The sequence below is a fragment of the Cimex lectularius genome, unplaced genomic scaffold, assembly GCF_000648675.2.
Source record: "Cimex lectularius strain Harlan isolate CLEC.00 unplaced genomic scaffold, Clec_2.1 scaffold180, whole genome shotgun sequence".
In the NCBI taxonomy this organism is placed as follows: domain Eukaryota; kingdom Metazoa; phylum Arthropoda; class Insecta; order Hemiptera; family Cimicidae; genus Cimex; species Cimex lectularius.
This window is the reverse complement of record NW_019394226.1, coordinates 555,772-569,822: the sequence shown is the minus strand read 5'-3', so window position 1 is coordinate 569,822 and position 14,051 is coordinate 555,772. Positions and strand designations below refer to the sequence as shown.

General features: G+C 36.8%; 1 protein-coding gene across 1 annotated transcript; it reads right to left on the bottom strand.

Moving 5' to 3' along the window:
* Positions 1-3,993: 3,993 nt before the first annotated feature.
* LOC106668077 (protein king tubby-like) lies at positions 3,994-5,121 on the bottom strand. Its single transcript, XM_014396501.1, has one exon. It carries the CDS (start codon positions 5,119-5,121, stop codon positions 3,994-3,996), a length of 1,128 nt encoding a protein of 375 aa, XP_014251987.1.
* Between the last annotated feature and the right edge of the window lie 8,930 nt (positions 5,122-14,051).

Genomic DNA, 14,051 nt, shown 5'->3' with positions numbered 1-14,051 from the left:
TATATTTATTCTCGGTTATGTTTTCATAATCTTAGTATAATTTTATTTGGTAAAATGGATGCAAATTAACTAATTGAGGAGGTCAGAAAAGAAAGTTTCCTGTGTTGTATGATCAGAAATTAAATAATGTTCAAATAAATTAATGCCTTTCAATACATTTTTTCCTTGCGCTCTGTGGGATCCAGGCTTATTGTACCGTCCACCGACACCTTGTTCGAGAGAAAGGGAATAATAATAATCAATCTTGGCCGTCTGATCCTAATATCAAAAATTAGCATTTAACAAATATAATAATTAAATTTTTTTTGTGAAAAAGTTTTGGTGATTGTTCTTTTATTTAATATAGATATTTTGTTATGTGCTATATTATAGGAATGCAGTATTTTAACTGTCGCTGGCATTTAAATACATACTTACAAACTGTCTTTTTCTGGCACGCCGAGATTCATATAGATTCATATAACCCTCAGACACACACACACACTCTCTCACTCTCTCTCTCTCTTTCTCTCGCTCTCTACAGCTCTCTCTCTCTCTCTTTCTCTCGCTCTCTACAGCTCTCTCTCTCTCTCTCTCTCTCTCTCTATATATATATATATATANAAATATATATTTATATCACATCCTCTCATGCGCACGTGCTCTTTTTCTTCCTCTCTATTTTTCTTTGGGTGTCAGCATACACATTTTTATGTGTTATTTGTCTGATTATATGTACTAATACTATCTATCTATCTATCCAACTATCTAACTACCTTGCTACATATCTGGTTATACTGTCAGGTACTTGTCTCTTCCCGTTATTATTTTTCTGCTATCTTGCAATTTGTATCTATCTGTCTCTCGTTATTTTCTATCTTTATATCTTTCTTTAGCTCTCTATCTACTTATCATCTATTTCACTATTTATCTATCTATCTGGCTGTCTATTTCTATCTCTGTAACCATCTAATATCTAACTATCAACTATCTCTATATCTCTTTCTTTCCCTCTCTCTCTCCCTCTCTACCCCATCCTCCCTTACATGTGTGAAGCTATCTATCTTATCTGTCACATATTTAATCATATATATCAATGTCTTACTATCTCTCTACCTTTTATCTGCCTATCTATTTTCTCCTCTCTCTAGCGTTGTATAGCACAACTCGTGTACACTTATTCTCTGTTCAAACAACGTGACATTTTTTTGTTGTCAGGGTTTCTATTACTCTAAAATCTGGGGTGCCCCAAGGCTCTAGCATTTCTCCTATCNATTTTGTCTCATGTAAATTATTCTAAGGGGACACCAGTCCCAGAATAAAGTTATTTTTTTTCTTCGTCTTCTTCTTCTTCTATGGAGCTGCTCCAGGCAGGAGATATTCACTGTGAAACTAAATTGGGTGTTAGGTACGAACTAGAATGGTTGGGAAAAGTCGTTCAAATGTTTTGAGAACATAGTAAAAATTAAGTCCTTTTCTGCAGAGATTTGAACGAAATAATAGCAACGATATTAGCTTTGTTTCGAATTAAAGATAATCTCATTTTTTTCTTTATTTTTATAAGTCGAAATATTATCTAGAAAGAAAAGTATTTTCGTTTATAATTTAATTAATTCGTTTTGAATATAATTAAATTAGCAAATTCAATATTTAACGTCGCCCCCACACATTCGAATTGTGCGTGATTATTGGCTTTCCCACAAAGGACGGCTGGCGGGCAACGCTCTTGGTAGAAGCTTTACAAAGGTTTCCGACCGTAAGGGGATTATGTTTACCTTTGGCAGGATAACAAAACCTCCCTCCAGAACCCTCATTTCATACCTTAACAGAGATATGAGGGGTGTACGGCGGTATCTATTTATCCTAAGAGCTTCCCACCTTTGCAATATTGAGGGAGGAGTTAAATTTGCCCTCTCCTTGTAATACAAAGGGAATTTTATCAACCTGAGCTTTTTTTGTTATGACTTGTTTTGAGAAAAATATATAAGGTGTCTTTGCACGTAAATACGCTCATAATTTTTATTGCAAGATTAAATTAAATAGAATCATGCGTGCACATGTAACCAATCAACTAGAAGGTAAACCATAGTTAAGTGTGCGTTAACCATGAAAAATATTTCGTCAAACTCATTAGATTTCGTGGTCCGATTGACCAAATAACATCTTTCAATTAATTAATCTTTGTGTAAGGTATTGGTTAAGATAAAAAAAGTCAGTGTTCCGAGCAGGATTCGAACCCACGACCCTCGGCTAAATGTGCCGCAGCTCTACCACTTGAGCTGTCGTGACTTCGATCCATACCAACACCCCATCTCAACCCAAAATGGCAAAAAGGAGGGAAAATTAAAAAAAAAAGTGGGGTTGAGATGGGAGGTTGGTCACGATAGCTCAAGTGGTAGAGCAGTGGCGTATTTAGCCGAAGGTCGTGGGTTCGAATCTCGCTCGTGACACTGACTCAACCAATACCTTACAAAAAGATTAATTAATTGAAAAATTTCGTCAAATGTTCACCGCGCTTGTATTAATCATTTTGATCATATTTCAAGTATTCTATTTGCTGGAAATGGCTCATTTGATACTTAAGACCGAGCCCTTTAATTAACCTCCATTTAACCTTAACCAGACACTTTCAATGAACTAAGCCAAGTTTGACATTCGTTTACTATTTCCTAAGATCCAAGCTTGTTTAGTTATGTTTATAGCAGATTATCTCAGAAAGCGTCTGGCAATGGAAAAATCTATGGAATCGCTTGTGGACGGAGCAATCTTGATGAGGGGGAGTGTGCCAGCACTCGAAACGTACGACAGGAAAGAGGCTAGGTAACATCGTCAGTCGTCCATAAACAAATAGATAGACATTAACTAAAAATTTTTTGTATACAATTTATTTTGGTATGATCTATAAAAAACGTAAATTTATAATTAGTAAATAAAATGAAAACATAGAAATAGAGAATTTACATTTTGATTTGTGTATTGTGTAAGCTAGACAATTTTAGATCTAAAAAAATTGAATTTATAAAATGCTCGAAAATTTTAGATTAAAAGAAAAGAATGAATTTATACAATGCTAGAAAAAAATTTAATCTAAAATTTTCTATATAAATTCATTCTTTTTTTAAATCAAAAATTTTCTAACATTGTATAAATTCAATTTTTTAATCTGAAATTTTATAGCATTGTATAAATTCATTCTTTTTTTACATGTAAAATTTTCTAGCATTTTTTAAATTCAATTTTTTTAATCTAAAGTTTTCTAGCACTGTATAAATTCATAATTCGTTTCCATATCCTACATGCATTTGTAAAATTCAAACAATGTTTATAAATCCCAGACCCTGAAGATGATCTCAATAAAGTTCGAAAGTTCGCACCAAAAAGAAAATGTTTTTCTAAAACCTACGTCACACCAGACCGCATCTCACGATCTCCGAATAAATATTGACTAACGGTCACTAAACACCACACATTTATAATTTCGTTGCAAAAATGAAAAAAAATCCACAGGCTCGCAATTTTTTGTCGTTATCTTAATTGGTTAACGGCAAACCATTCTTCAAACAGGCAGGTACTGTGATGATGGCCCATCCCAATTAAAATTTTCAAATTTTCGAATTAGGAAGAAACCCGAGAAATCTGATTGGTCATGGATGGGTCAGCTGGAAAATTTCTAAAGAGGGGATAGATTAACAAAAAAAACCATCAGTCGCCATTTTGCTCGGCCCGAAAGTGGATTCTGTCGATTAAGTTTAATTGATTATAAAAATTAGAAAATATTTAAAATTTGAGAAAAAAGGTTTTGGAAGGTGTTTGATTCTGTTAGCAAACCATTATTGTAAATTTTGGATACAAATGATAATATTTTAGTTGAAAAAAGGTTAAAAATAAAATCGTAAAAATATTTATTAAAAATATTGCTTCCATGTGGTATGGATCCCGGGATTCAGTTCCTTCAAGTCGATACACGAACTAGTTTACGCTGATAAAATAAATCGTACTTCTCTGTCCGATGACCTATTCGCAGGCGAGTTTGTAGTCGAAACTACTCAGGGCTATTCCGAACGCCTGGAGAGCGCAAAGCGGGTAGCTGTAATCCATGGAGAAGGAATCTCGCGAGATCTTGCCGAACTGCATGACGAGGGATTCCGGTTCGACGCCCCGGACAAGCTTGAAGTTCTTCACCGACGCCCTCTTTACGCGACCTTCGAAGTTGATCACATGGACCCTCTTGGTGGCGTCCCAGGTGGGCGTCTTGTTCTGAAAAGTAATAATGCCGTTCGTCTGGTTGTTCCTGAAGGATTCGTGGAGGATGGAGCTTCTCGACTTCTTTCCCGCTGAAATCTCTGTCCTCGATCCGTCACTATCCACGGAAGGGAGGATCACTGTGAATTTCCTCGGTCCTTTCAGACCGAACAGGTTCTTCTTGTATATAATCCCGCCCAGCTCTATGGAAAAGTCCCGATTCGAGTACCTACCGACGTCGTAAAGGGTGTAGTTTGTGCCTATCAGGTTGGAATTCAACTTTCCTATGTAAGTGGGAGCCTTTCGAGAAAAGTTGTCAGGATCTGTTGATATCGTGTAGCTACCCGATCTGCTGAACATACATTTCTTACCGGCAAGGAGGAAGGTCCTTTTCTTTGGCGCGTGCTGGAAGTAGAGGCAAAAGACGGGAAACGTCCCTCTTTTTTCCCTTCTTATTTTACATTTGTAAACCCTGCCCTCTGGAGCCGTTTCGAAGATGAGGCTTTCAGCGTTGAACGGCATCTCGTCGAGTTTGACATCCTCGTTGTTTTCCTGTTCTTGCCCCCGCCTTTCCCAGGACTGTACGATGCCCTCCAAATGCGAGAAATCCGCCTGATGGCCTGTCGTCGATTCGATGGCGTCTATGAATTCGATGTAATCGTCCTCGGTGTATTCCTCCCCGTTCCAGGCCGAAACGTCGGACCGTAGTTCGAAGCTGGAATGGTATCTCCTCATGAGCGGCTTCCAGCCGTACACGTTCGGCATCACCGTACCGAAGAACTTTTTCCGCAAGTGGATTTTCTCCATGACGCGCCGGGCCTGCTGTTCGAGTCGCAGGTTGAACATATTCGGTGGGTTCACCCCCTTGGCGGACGGCTCTTCCTCTCCACTCACCTTCATTAACGCCTCTTTCATAACAAATTGTATAACAAATTGTGAATAACAACAAAAAGATCCATAACAAACTTCAAAAAAGTAACATATGGAAAATAAGAAGTAGGTATAAGGAAATCATGTGTCAATGTTTTTATCTCTTTACGAGTTTGCTTAAATTAAATATCTTGGAAATTATTTTTTTTAATAACAAAGAAAATAACCAAAATTAAGTAAAATATTTACAAATATAAAACTATCTGTAGAGCTTACATTAATACAAGGAAAGTAGAAAGAAACAAAATCCTAGATAACCGTAGAGGCTAATGTAATGGAAAGGATAAAAATGAAACGAAAAAATAAATAATTAAGGTATAATCATTAAATAAATACATATAAAATGAAATTATTTACCTAGTTATTCATAGTATATACATTTTTGAAATGTTTACTCTCTTCTTAACATGGCGCTTCATTGCCTGATAAGCTCTCATCAAATTTTTAAGAGGTGTGTTAAGTTATAATTTCTCAACAAATGTGGTAAGGTAGGGGCTTTCGTTTTTAAAACTTTTCAATTTTGGCCGGAAGACTTTAAAATTCAACATTAGCTTGAAGAGAACCATCCTCGGCATTTACAGGCTACTCGGGTATTAAAGCATTTTTGGTGGGGATCGGGTGTTCATCAGGGTTGTCTCCTGTTATCTGACGATCTACGACTCTTGAACGGGGTGTCAGAGTGGCCAGTACAGTGATCAAAGTCTTGATGTACGCAAAAAATGTCTTTCCTATGATATAAGAAATTTTTCAGACTGTATAAATCATCGTTTTCGTACCAATTAGAAGAATCTATCTTCTGCCACTCGCAATATTTTCAGATGCCTATTGGATGGAAATTAATTGAAAACTTGAAATAGTCCAAAATATTTTTCTGGTTTTACTGCAGGTATGGTTTGGTTGAGCCATTTCCTGATAGTGTTTTACTGTCGATGCAGGTGTTGAACTTACTTTTTGCGTTTTTTGCGAGTTCTTGGTGGCTACGCCAGGAAGTAATGGCGCCCTTAAGCCGGGAACACACTTAGCCGATGGGACGCCAACCAATGCTGCCCGACGCCTTGTCACGTTTGGTAGGGTGTGCACATCTATGCGAACTCAAGCCTCAAGTGATCACGTCACGTACAGTCACACAGCGTGTACCCCAAATCACTATTACAATTGCAACGCCTCTTTTGTTCTTAATGCACTATTTTGAGCAAAACCATGTAATAAATTGTTTGTTAAATTTAATTGTTTTAAATAAAGTTATTCCGGTGTTTTGGTAAATTTTCTTCCTAACCATCATAATTAAATATTTTTTATAAAAATTTATGAATTTTTGATCTCGTTTAATTTAACTGAGGAACATCCTCCCTCATACGTACTATCTTATACTGAGATCTGATCTGACGGATCGATTTTGTCGAGTCCGTCAGGGAACTGAATTCTCTCCTTATATACGCATAGGGGAGGGTGTTCCTCAGGGAAGCATACTTGGCCCTTTTCTATTTTCCATATACACTGCAGATATTCCTACACACGTTAACATTTCGACACACACATTCGCTGATGTTACAGCGATTCTTACACGCAATTCGGACCCCTCAATTAACACTCAACACTTACAACAACACCTGAATGAATTAATAATATGGTTCACAAAGTGGAGAATAAAGGTAAACCTAACAAAAAGCACACAGATCAATTTTACCTTACGTAAAAATGTCTGTCCTGCGGTGAATATAAATGGAATTCCATTGCCTACCACTGACCTTGATCGTTATCTTGGACTTTTCCAGTTACCAGTTTCGGATCATGGATGAACGACTGACTTGGAATCCCCATACAAGACTGAAAAGACAGCAAACAAACCGACGTTATAAATTGTTAAAAAGACTACTCGACTCACGATCAAAATTAGACCTTGAAAATAAACTTTTAATTTACAAGACAATGATTAGACCTCTCTGGGCGTACGGTTGTGAAGTGTGGGGCTCAACCAAGGATTCCAATTCCCAGCGTCTCCAATCAATCCAATCTAAAATTCTCCGTCAAATTATAAATGCTCCATTTTACGTTTCAAATTACACTATCCATAAAGACCTACACATCCCGTTTGTACACGAACTCATCAAAACCCGATATAAAAAATTTCATCAATCACTGAACACACACAGTAATCTATTCGTACGAAATTTATCACTTCCAACCATACCTGAAAATCCTCCAAGACGCCTGAAGCGAAAGTGGCCCCGCGACCTTCTCATTGTGTGAAGACTGAACAAGATATCAGTGTGAAGGAGTGTTTCCACTGGGCAACTTCTCCTACAAGAGCCTCAAATGATAATTCAACATATACGAACATATTTACTTAATACATCACTTGTAGTTGTAAATACCAAATAAATGTACCAAAAAAACGGTTTAATTTGGTTTACATTAAAATAGGAATGTTATAATTAATATAACGACAAAATTACATATACTTAGTTTGAAATAAACTACAAAAATATGAGTGTCCAGTACTGAAGCTACTCGACGGAAATGGTGTCATTTTATGAGCAAAACCTTGAAATAAATTGTTAGTTAATTTTATGAGCAAAACCGTGTAATAAATGGTTAATTAAATTCATTACATCAAAAAAATGGTATTCCGATGTTTTGATCAATTTTCTACCAAACCATTAAAATTAATTTTTTTAAAATAGAAACTAAAGAATTTTTGATCTCGGTTAATTTGGTTTATATTAAAATAAGTATGTTGTAATTAATATAACGGTAGTAATACATGTAGGTTGAATAAAAATATGAGTTTCCGGTCCTTTTGTCTTCGACTGTACTCGATGCGACCCGACGAAAATCTGGAGAGTGGGGATCGCAGAGCGTAGAGTAGGGTAGCATAGCATCGGGCGGATGTGCATGGAGGTAATAAAATTGGTCTTTGGATTTGCGTCGGGTATCATCGGGTAAGTGTGCTCTTGGCTTTAGCTACGTTATTGAGATATGAGAGTCCTTTTTTGCCTCGAACGATGTCAGTAGCTAGAAGTCACAAATGTGACGAAAGATGTACTTGAGGGTAAACAGGACACTGGATGCCCAACCTGAAGAGGTAGAATTTCAGGAAGTTAGTCGATGCTCTGAACACAGGTCTTCCTGTCAACTACATCCACTCACTTTCAGGTAAATTGGTTGGAAACAACTCTAATATTTTTAGCGTAGTATCACCAAAAACATTTCATTACAATCGATGTTCTCACAAATTGTTGCCCTTTCATATGCCATTTAAGTTTAGTCATGTTCCGGTGAAGTGGAATTTGAGTTACAACGAAAATTATATTCTGAAAGGAAGATTAGATTTAAGTTAGTATAAAAAGCGACTTGAATAGGTAGAAAATGGTAACTGGAGATAATGATTTTGTGGTAGTTGAAGTAGAAGTTTCAATAAGTCCGTAATGGACTGCTATCGGCTCAACGATAGGGGCTTCTTAAGGTTAACCGTTTTGGAAAATAAACCCCTGCCCGTTTCCACCAGTCGACCGCCTCTTGGTGTTTAATTGGCGCTTTGGGCTTAACGATGGCGGAAATATCCGGCTTAATTAACGCGCCGTGTTTTTTTATGGGAAAGTCGGGCATTTTTCTCATTAAACGGCAACATTGTTCCTGGCCGAGTACCCCGTCCCGTTCTAATCTCAATAACTCCATCTCAACTGATAACTTTATTTTTCTCCCTCGGAAGTTTAAGGAAATACAACTAATTACACGGGCAACAAAATGGAGATACCGATCAGAAAAGGGGCGGATGGGAAGGAAGTCGGTGGAGATTCTCATGAAAGATAATTTTCATGCAAATTATTTTCTCCCCCCTCCCATAACATCCGATTTTTCCCGGCTTTGTCTAGAATGAAGCGGAGAAGGGCTTAAAGAGCTTTCAATTTATTAAATGTAAACACTTTTTCCTTTTTAGAAAAAAAAGGTGATAAAAAAAATTCAAGTCTTTTTACGGGGCTTCCTGTCAGGCTTTATAACCGTTCTATAACGAGATTACAAAATTAAGGTCACGCTTTAAGCCTTGCTCTCATCCCTTTGGAATTAACATAACGCTAGTAAAAAACGTGGAAAGAAAAAAGAATATCAGGTGAAAGGAAAGAGTGCCTTTAAAACTATAAAAGGCGAACCAACGGCCCGGTAAACTTGGCGAAATACTCCTTGTACTGTTGCGAAAAACACTCCGGCAAAAAGCCTTTTTCAATAATGGTCCAAACTTACCCCAGCGGACAGTTTCGCGAACAATTTTCTCCAGGGAGAAAATCTAAAAATATAATATCATTGTTATTTTTGTACGCTATATACAATACCAAAAAGGGGTTATGAATCTTATGGTTAAAGTGTCATTTATTTTTAAGTTGGTGGGAAAAAGACAGAAAGACAAGATAACATCTAATAATATCTATCTAAAATAGTTCAATATAAATTGTATTTTTCATCCCTCTAAATGTATACATTTATCTATTTATCTAGCGAGAGAGAGAGAGAGAGAGAGAGAGAGAGAGAGAGAGTGATGGGGGAGGAGAGAGAGAGGAGTAAAGAGAGGTAAAGAGAGAGTAAGGAAAGAAGGAGAGAAAAATAGGTAGAGCGAGAATGAGGAGAAAGAGATAGAGTAGATACACGTAGATATTTAGATATGTAGGTAGATATAGAAAAAGCGAAAAGGAGAGAGAGAGGGAGAGAGAGAGAGAGAGAGAGAGAGAGAGAGAGAGAGTGAGAGAGAGTGTGAGATAGAGGGGGAAAGAGAAATAACGGAAGTATGGCAGACATAGATAGAGGATGGAGTTGAGAGAGGTAATTAAGAGAGCAAGGTAATAAAAAAAAGGTAAAACAAAGAATGAAAAAACAAAGAGCGAGATAATAATCGAATGAGTGTTAATTAAAAAAAATAGAGATAAAAAAGAAACTTACAATAGAAAGATAGAATATAGTGGAGAGTATAGTAGTAAAAGAAAGTGAGAGAGAGAGAGAGAAAAGAAAGAGAGAGAGAGAAAGGGGAGGGAGAAAGAGTGAGAGGGGGAAGAGAAATGACGGAAGTAAGGCAGACATAGATAGAGGGTGGAGTTGAGAGAGGGGTAATTAAGGGAGCAAGGTAATAAAAAAAAGGTAAAACAAAGAATGAAAAAACAAAGAGCGAGATAATAATCGAATGAGTGTTAATTAAAACAAAATAGAGATATAAAATAAAATTACAAGAGAAAGATTTGAACATAGGGAGAGTATAGTAGAGCAAGAGAGAGAAAGAAAGAGAGAGAGAGAGAGAGAGAGAGAGAGAACGAGTGGGAGAGAGAAATTTAACTAAGAGCAAGCCGCAAAGAAACAAAAATGTGTTGGGTTTTTAAGAAAAAAAGGTGAACGTCCTGTAGTCATAATTAGCCCATTAGCACACAGGATTTACAAAAACCCTCTAGTTATTTTGTTTCATATTTTCATGGAAACATAATGTACGTAAAGAACCAGCAAGTTGGTCTTTCACCGTTTTGAGGAACAAAGCTTACAATTAAGGAGGATGACTCTTTCTTCAGGGTCGCAAAAGAGCCGCCCCAGGGTCGCTTCGAGACGAGATAAAAGCTAAGGGGTTTTCCTTGCCCTTTTCCGCCTCCAAGCCTGGTCTTGCAGAAAGTAAGACTTTCCAATCTGAGAAAATATAAATACAGGAGTAACAAAGGAGGGACACAAAGCACCGGTTCCTTTTGTACGCATTTTTATAATTTTTTTTCCCCAATTCACATTCACCCGAACAATAAGCCATTGTATATTGACTGTAATGATTTTTTCTTGAAATTCCAATATAGCTGGAAAGTGATATAAATTTAAGTGACCAATTGAGAATTGAACACTTTTAATCATTTTTACAAAGCCATAAATAAATAAAATATTTTCAACGCCTATATTTTAAAAAAAAATTTTTGTTTTGATCATGAATGAGGATTTTAAAGGGAAATAATTATTATTTAATTAGTCAGTTACTTAAAATTTGTATCACACTATTTCCTCCCCTTGCTTTCTAACCGAACTTCATTCTACTCTCCTTCCACTATCGCATTATCTCTATGTTTAAATAACTAATTATTTAACAAATTTGTTGTTGTTGTTTTGTGAATGCATGTGAGTTTTAGTGGGTGTTGTTTTATAAATTATTATATTTTTCTTTTTCTTTTCTCTTTAATCATTTTTCTACACATCTCTATCTGTCTATTTTTATCTATGTATCTATATGTTTGTCAGATATGTCATCCTTGTTCTCACTTTCTTATTCTTAGCAACCTCTAATTTTTCTTTTCCTATCACATTCTATTGTTAGCTATCTATCACATTAACTTTCTCACCCCTCACTCTCCGCCACAGTCTTTCTCTTCCTCTCTTGCTATTTATTTATATATTTCACTTTTTCTCTGCCTGTCCGACTTTNTATCTGTTTATCTATATATTCCAATTGTTTTAGATTGTTAACTGGTATACTAATATAATGCATATCTACAATCTTATACGTGTCTTAGCAAATCTTCATTCTTGTCCATTTGTTTGTTCAAATTTATTTTTTAATAGTTTAATGTGTAATATTTTTCCAACTGACTTAGACACGTTTTAATGTATTTATTTACAAGCTAGATGATAAAAGCTGCCAAATGTTAATAAATTGTTTAAAAATATTTAATTATGGTGAATTAATTTATGCCACATTTTTGGTAATTAGAAACATGCTCAATTGGAAACGAAGGAGGAATAAATAAATAAAAGTTCCCCACCTGGTTCCAGGCTCCCCTCCAGAGGTGTCAAGTGGACAAGTCATTAGAAGCGTTCTTGCCATTGGCCTCGACCCGCCATTCGGAGTCACGACGCCATTCGTAATTACAAGCCCATCCTGTAATTAATATCTTTTTTTTATTAGACTTTTTTTCGATTAAAAATTATGCGAAGAAGGTGTTTCCGCTCAAACCAACAAAAAAAATTTGCAATATCGGTACAAGAAATCACAGTAATTTTACTATTTAAATTGTTGTGAAAATAAAAATATTAAAAATTAACAGGTTCTAATTGATATTATGAATTTTGTACCTTTTTAGTCTAAGTACAAATATTGTAAGGTCACCCAAGCCTTGGGCAATATGCCACCGTCTTTCAAGTGGAAATTGTGGCTATTGAACAGTGCGCTAGGGAGTTAAAAGGCAGGGGATTGTCAATAGAAGAATAGCCATCTACTCGGACAGTTAGGCGGCACTGAAGGCAATTGTCGCATCGACAGTAAGGTCCAGTCTTTTGGCACTGAATTAGTGCCCTGACAGAGATTGGGGAAAATGGTAAAAATTACCCTTGTCTTGGTGCCAGGCCACACAGGGCAGATGAGCAAGGAAGAAGCCGATAAATTGGCCAAAAAATGTTCTATATGAACACCTATTGGCCCTGAACCCTTGTAGATTACCAAACTGCCATAAATGCGGATCCATTAGACGATGGATTAATAACAAGTTCTCCTCTCAAAAGTTAATCAAAGGAACATCGCGGAAACTAACGAGAAAACTACTAAATCTAGAAATTGCTAGGACTAGAATATCAGACTGCTAACACGTCCTCTGTTGGTGCAAAAGCCTATGTAGGCTAAAATTCCTAACCCAGGTGAAGAAAAGCCAGGACCTGAAGGATACATACAGGAGCCCCTGAAAAATTTGTAGTCCTGTAAAAAGCCTCAACCTTTGGTATGGTATGGTAGAAAAGGATACTAGGAAGTGGGGATTGTATTCCCCAGGCACTGCAGCCTTCTGGCTTATTGTACCTTCCTAGTTCCTTAGTTCAGTCAATAGACTCAATCCTTCTTCTTAGAAGTATCAGGTCATTGACTGTTGCTGCTGCAATTTGATTCCCTAAGTCTTTTCCGTACGTTAGGTTAAACCTCCATTGAGCTGTTGCTTCGTTCGAAGATGATATGAGTGGCTGTTTCCTCCTCCTCATTACATAATCTGCAAATGGGATCATCGCTGTATATACTCATGTTGTATAGATGTTTTCTCAGATACCAGTGACCGGTTAGTAGTCTTACCACTCCTCTGAGTTTGGCCTTCTCCAATTGCAGCAGTGTTTTTGCCAGTCTCGGTGAGGGTTGTTTCATCATAAGTTCACTATGTCTAGCACCGCTAGAGTTTATCTATTTCTCCTTTTGTTTTGTTTGGATCCATTCTAATGAAGGATTCTATATTTGTTTTTGTTATCCCAAGCCTATGTATGGTCTTGCAGATCCTCCTCTGGCCAGTCTGTCTCCTTTCTCGTTACCAAAAATTCCTCTGTGTCCTGGCACCCAAGATATCTTCAGGTTGTTGGGTTTTTCAAAGTTTTGGAGGTTTTGGGTGCATTCACTGACGAATTTTGATGTGATTCTTTTACATGCTAATGGTTTAATGGCTGCTTGGCTATCAAATCTTGTGGGGATTTTTATGGCAGTGTAACCTCTTTTAAGATTTTCCAGGGCACAAGCATTGATGGCATGTATTTCCGCTTGAAAGACCGAAGTGTACTTCCCTAATGAGTTTGATTGCTCATGTTTTGGGCTTGTACAGAAAACGCCTGATCCGGTTCCTTCGTTTGTTTTGGAGCCGTATGTGTACCATATCATTGTATGTGATGCTCTCTTGTGTTCTTCCTCTCCTTTATAGTCCAGATAGGAAGTTGCGAAGATTGTTTCCGGGCCTCAACCTTTACGAAGAGCTCTAGATTAAAAAATGGAGATGCACAATACACAATGCGGTCGTAAAGTGGAGGACTATATAATCTAATTTAAAGATCACCCAATGTTAATTTTCATTGCCGTTCCATGTTTTATCTTTGTAATTCTGTAATCTCCAATCAACTCGGTCAAACCAAAACAGGGCAGGGCAACCAAAATG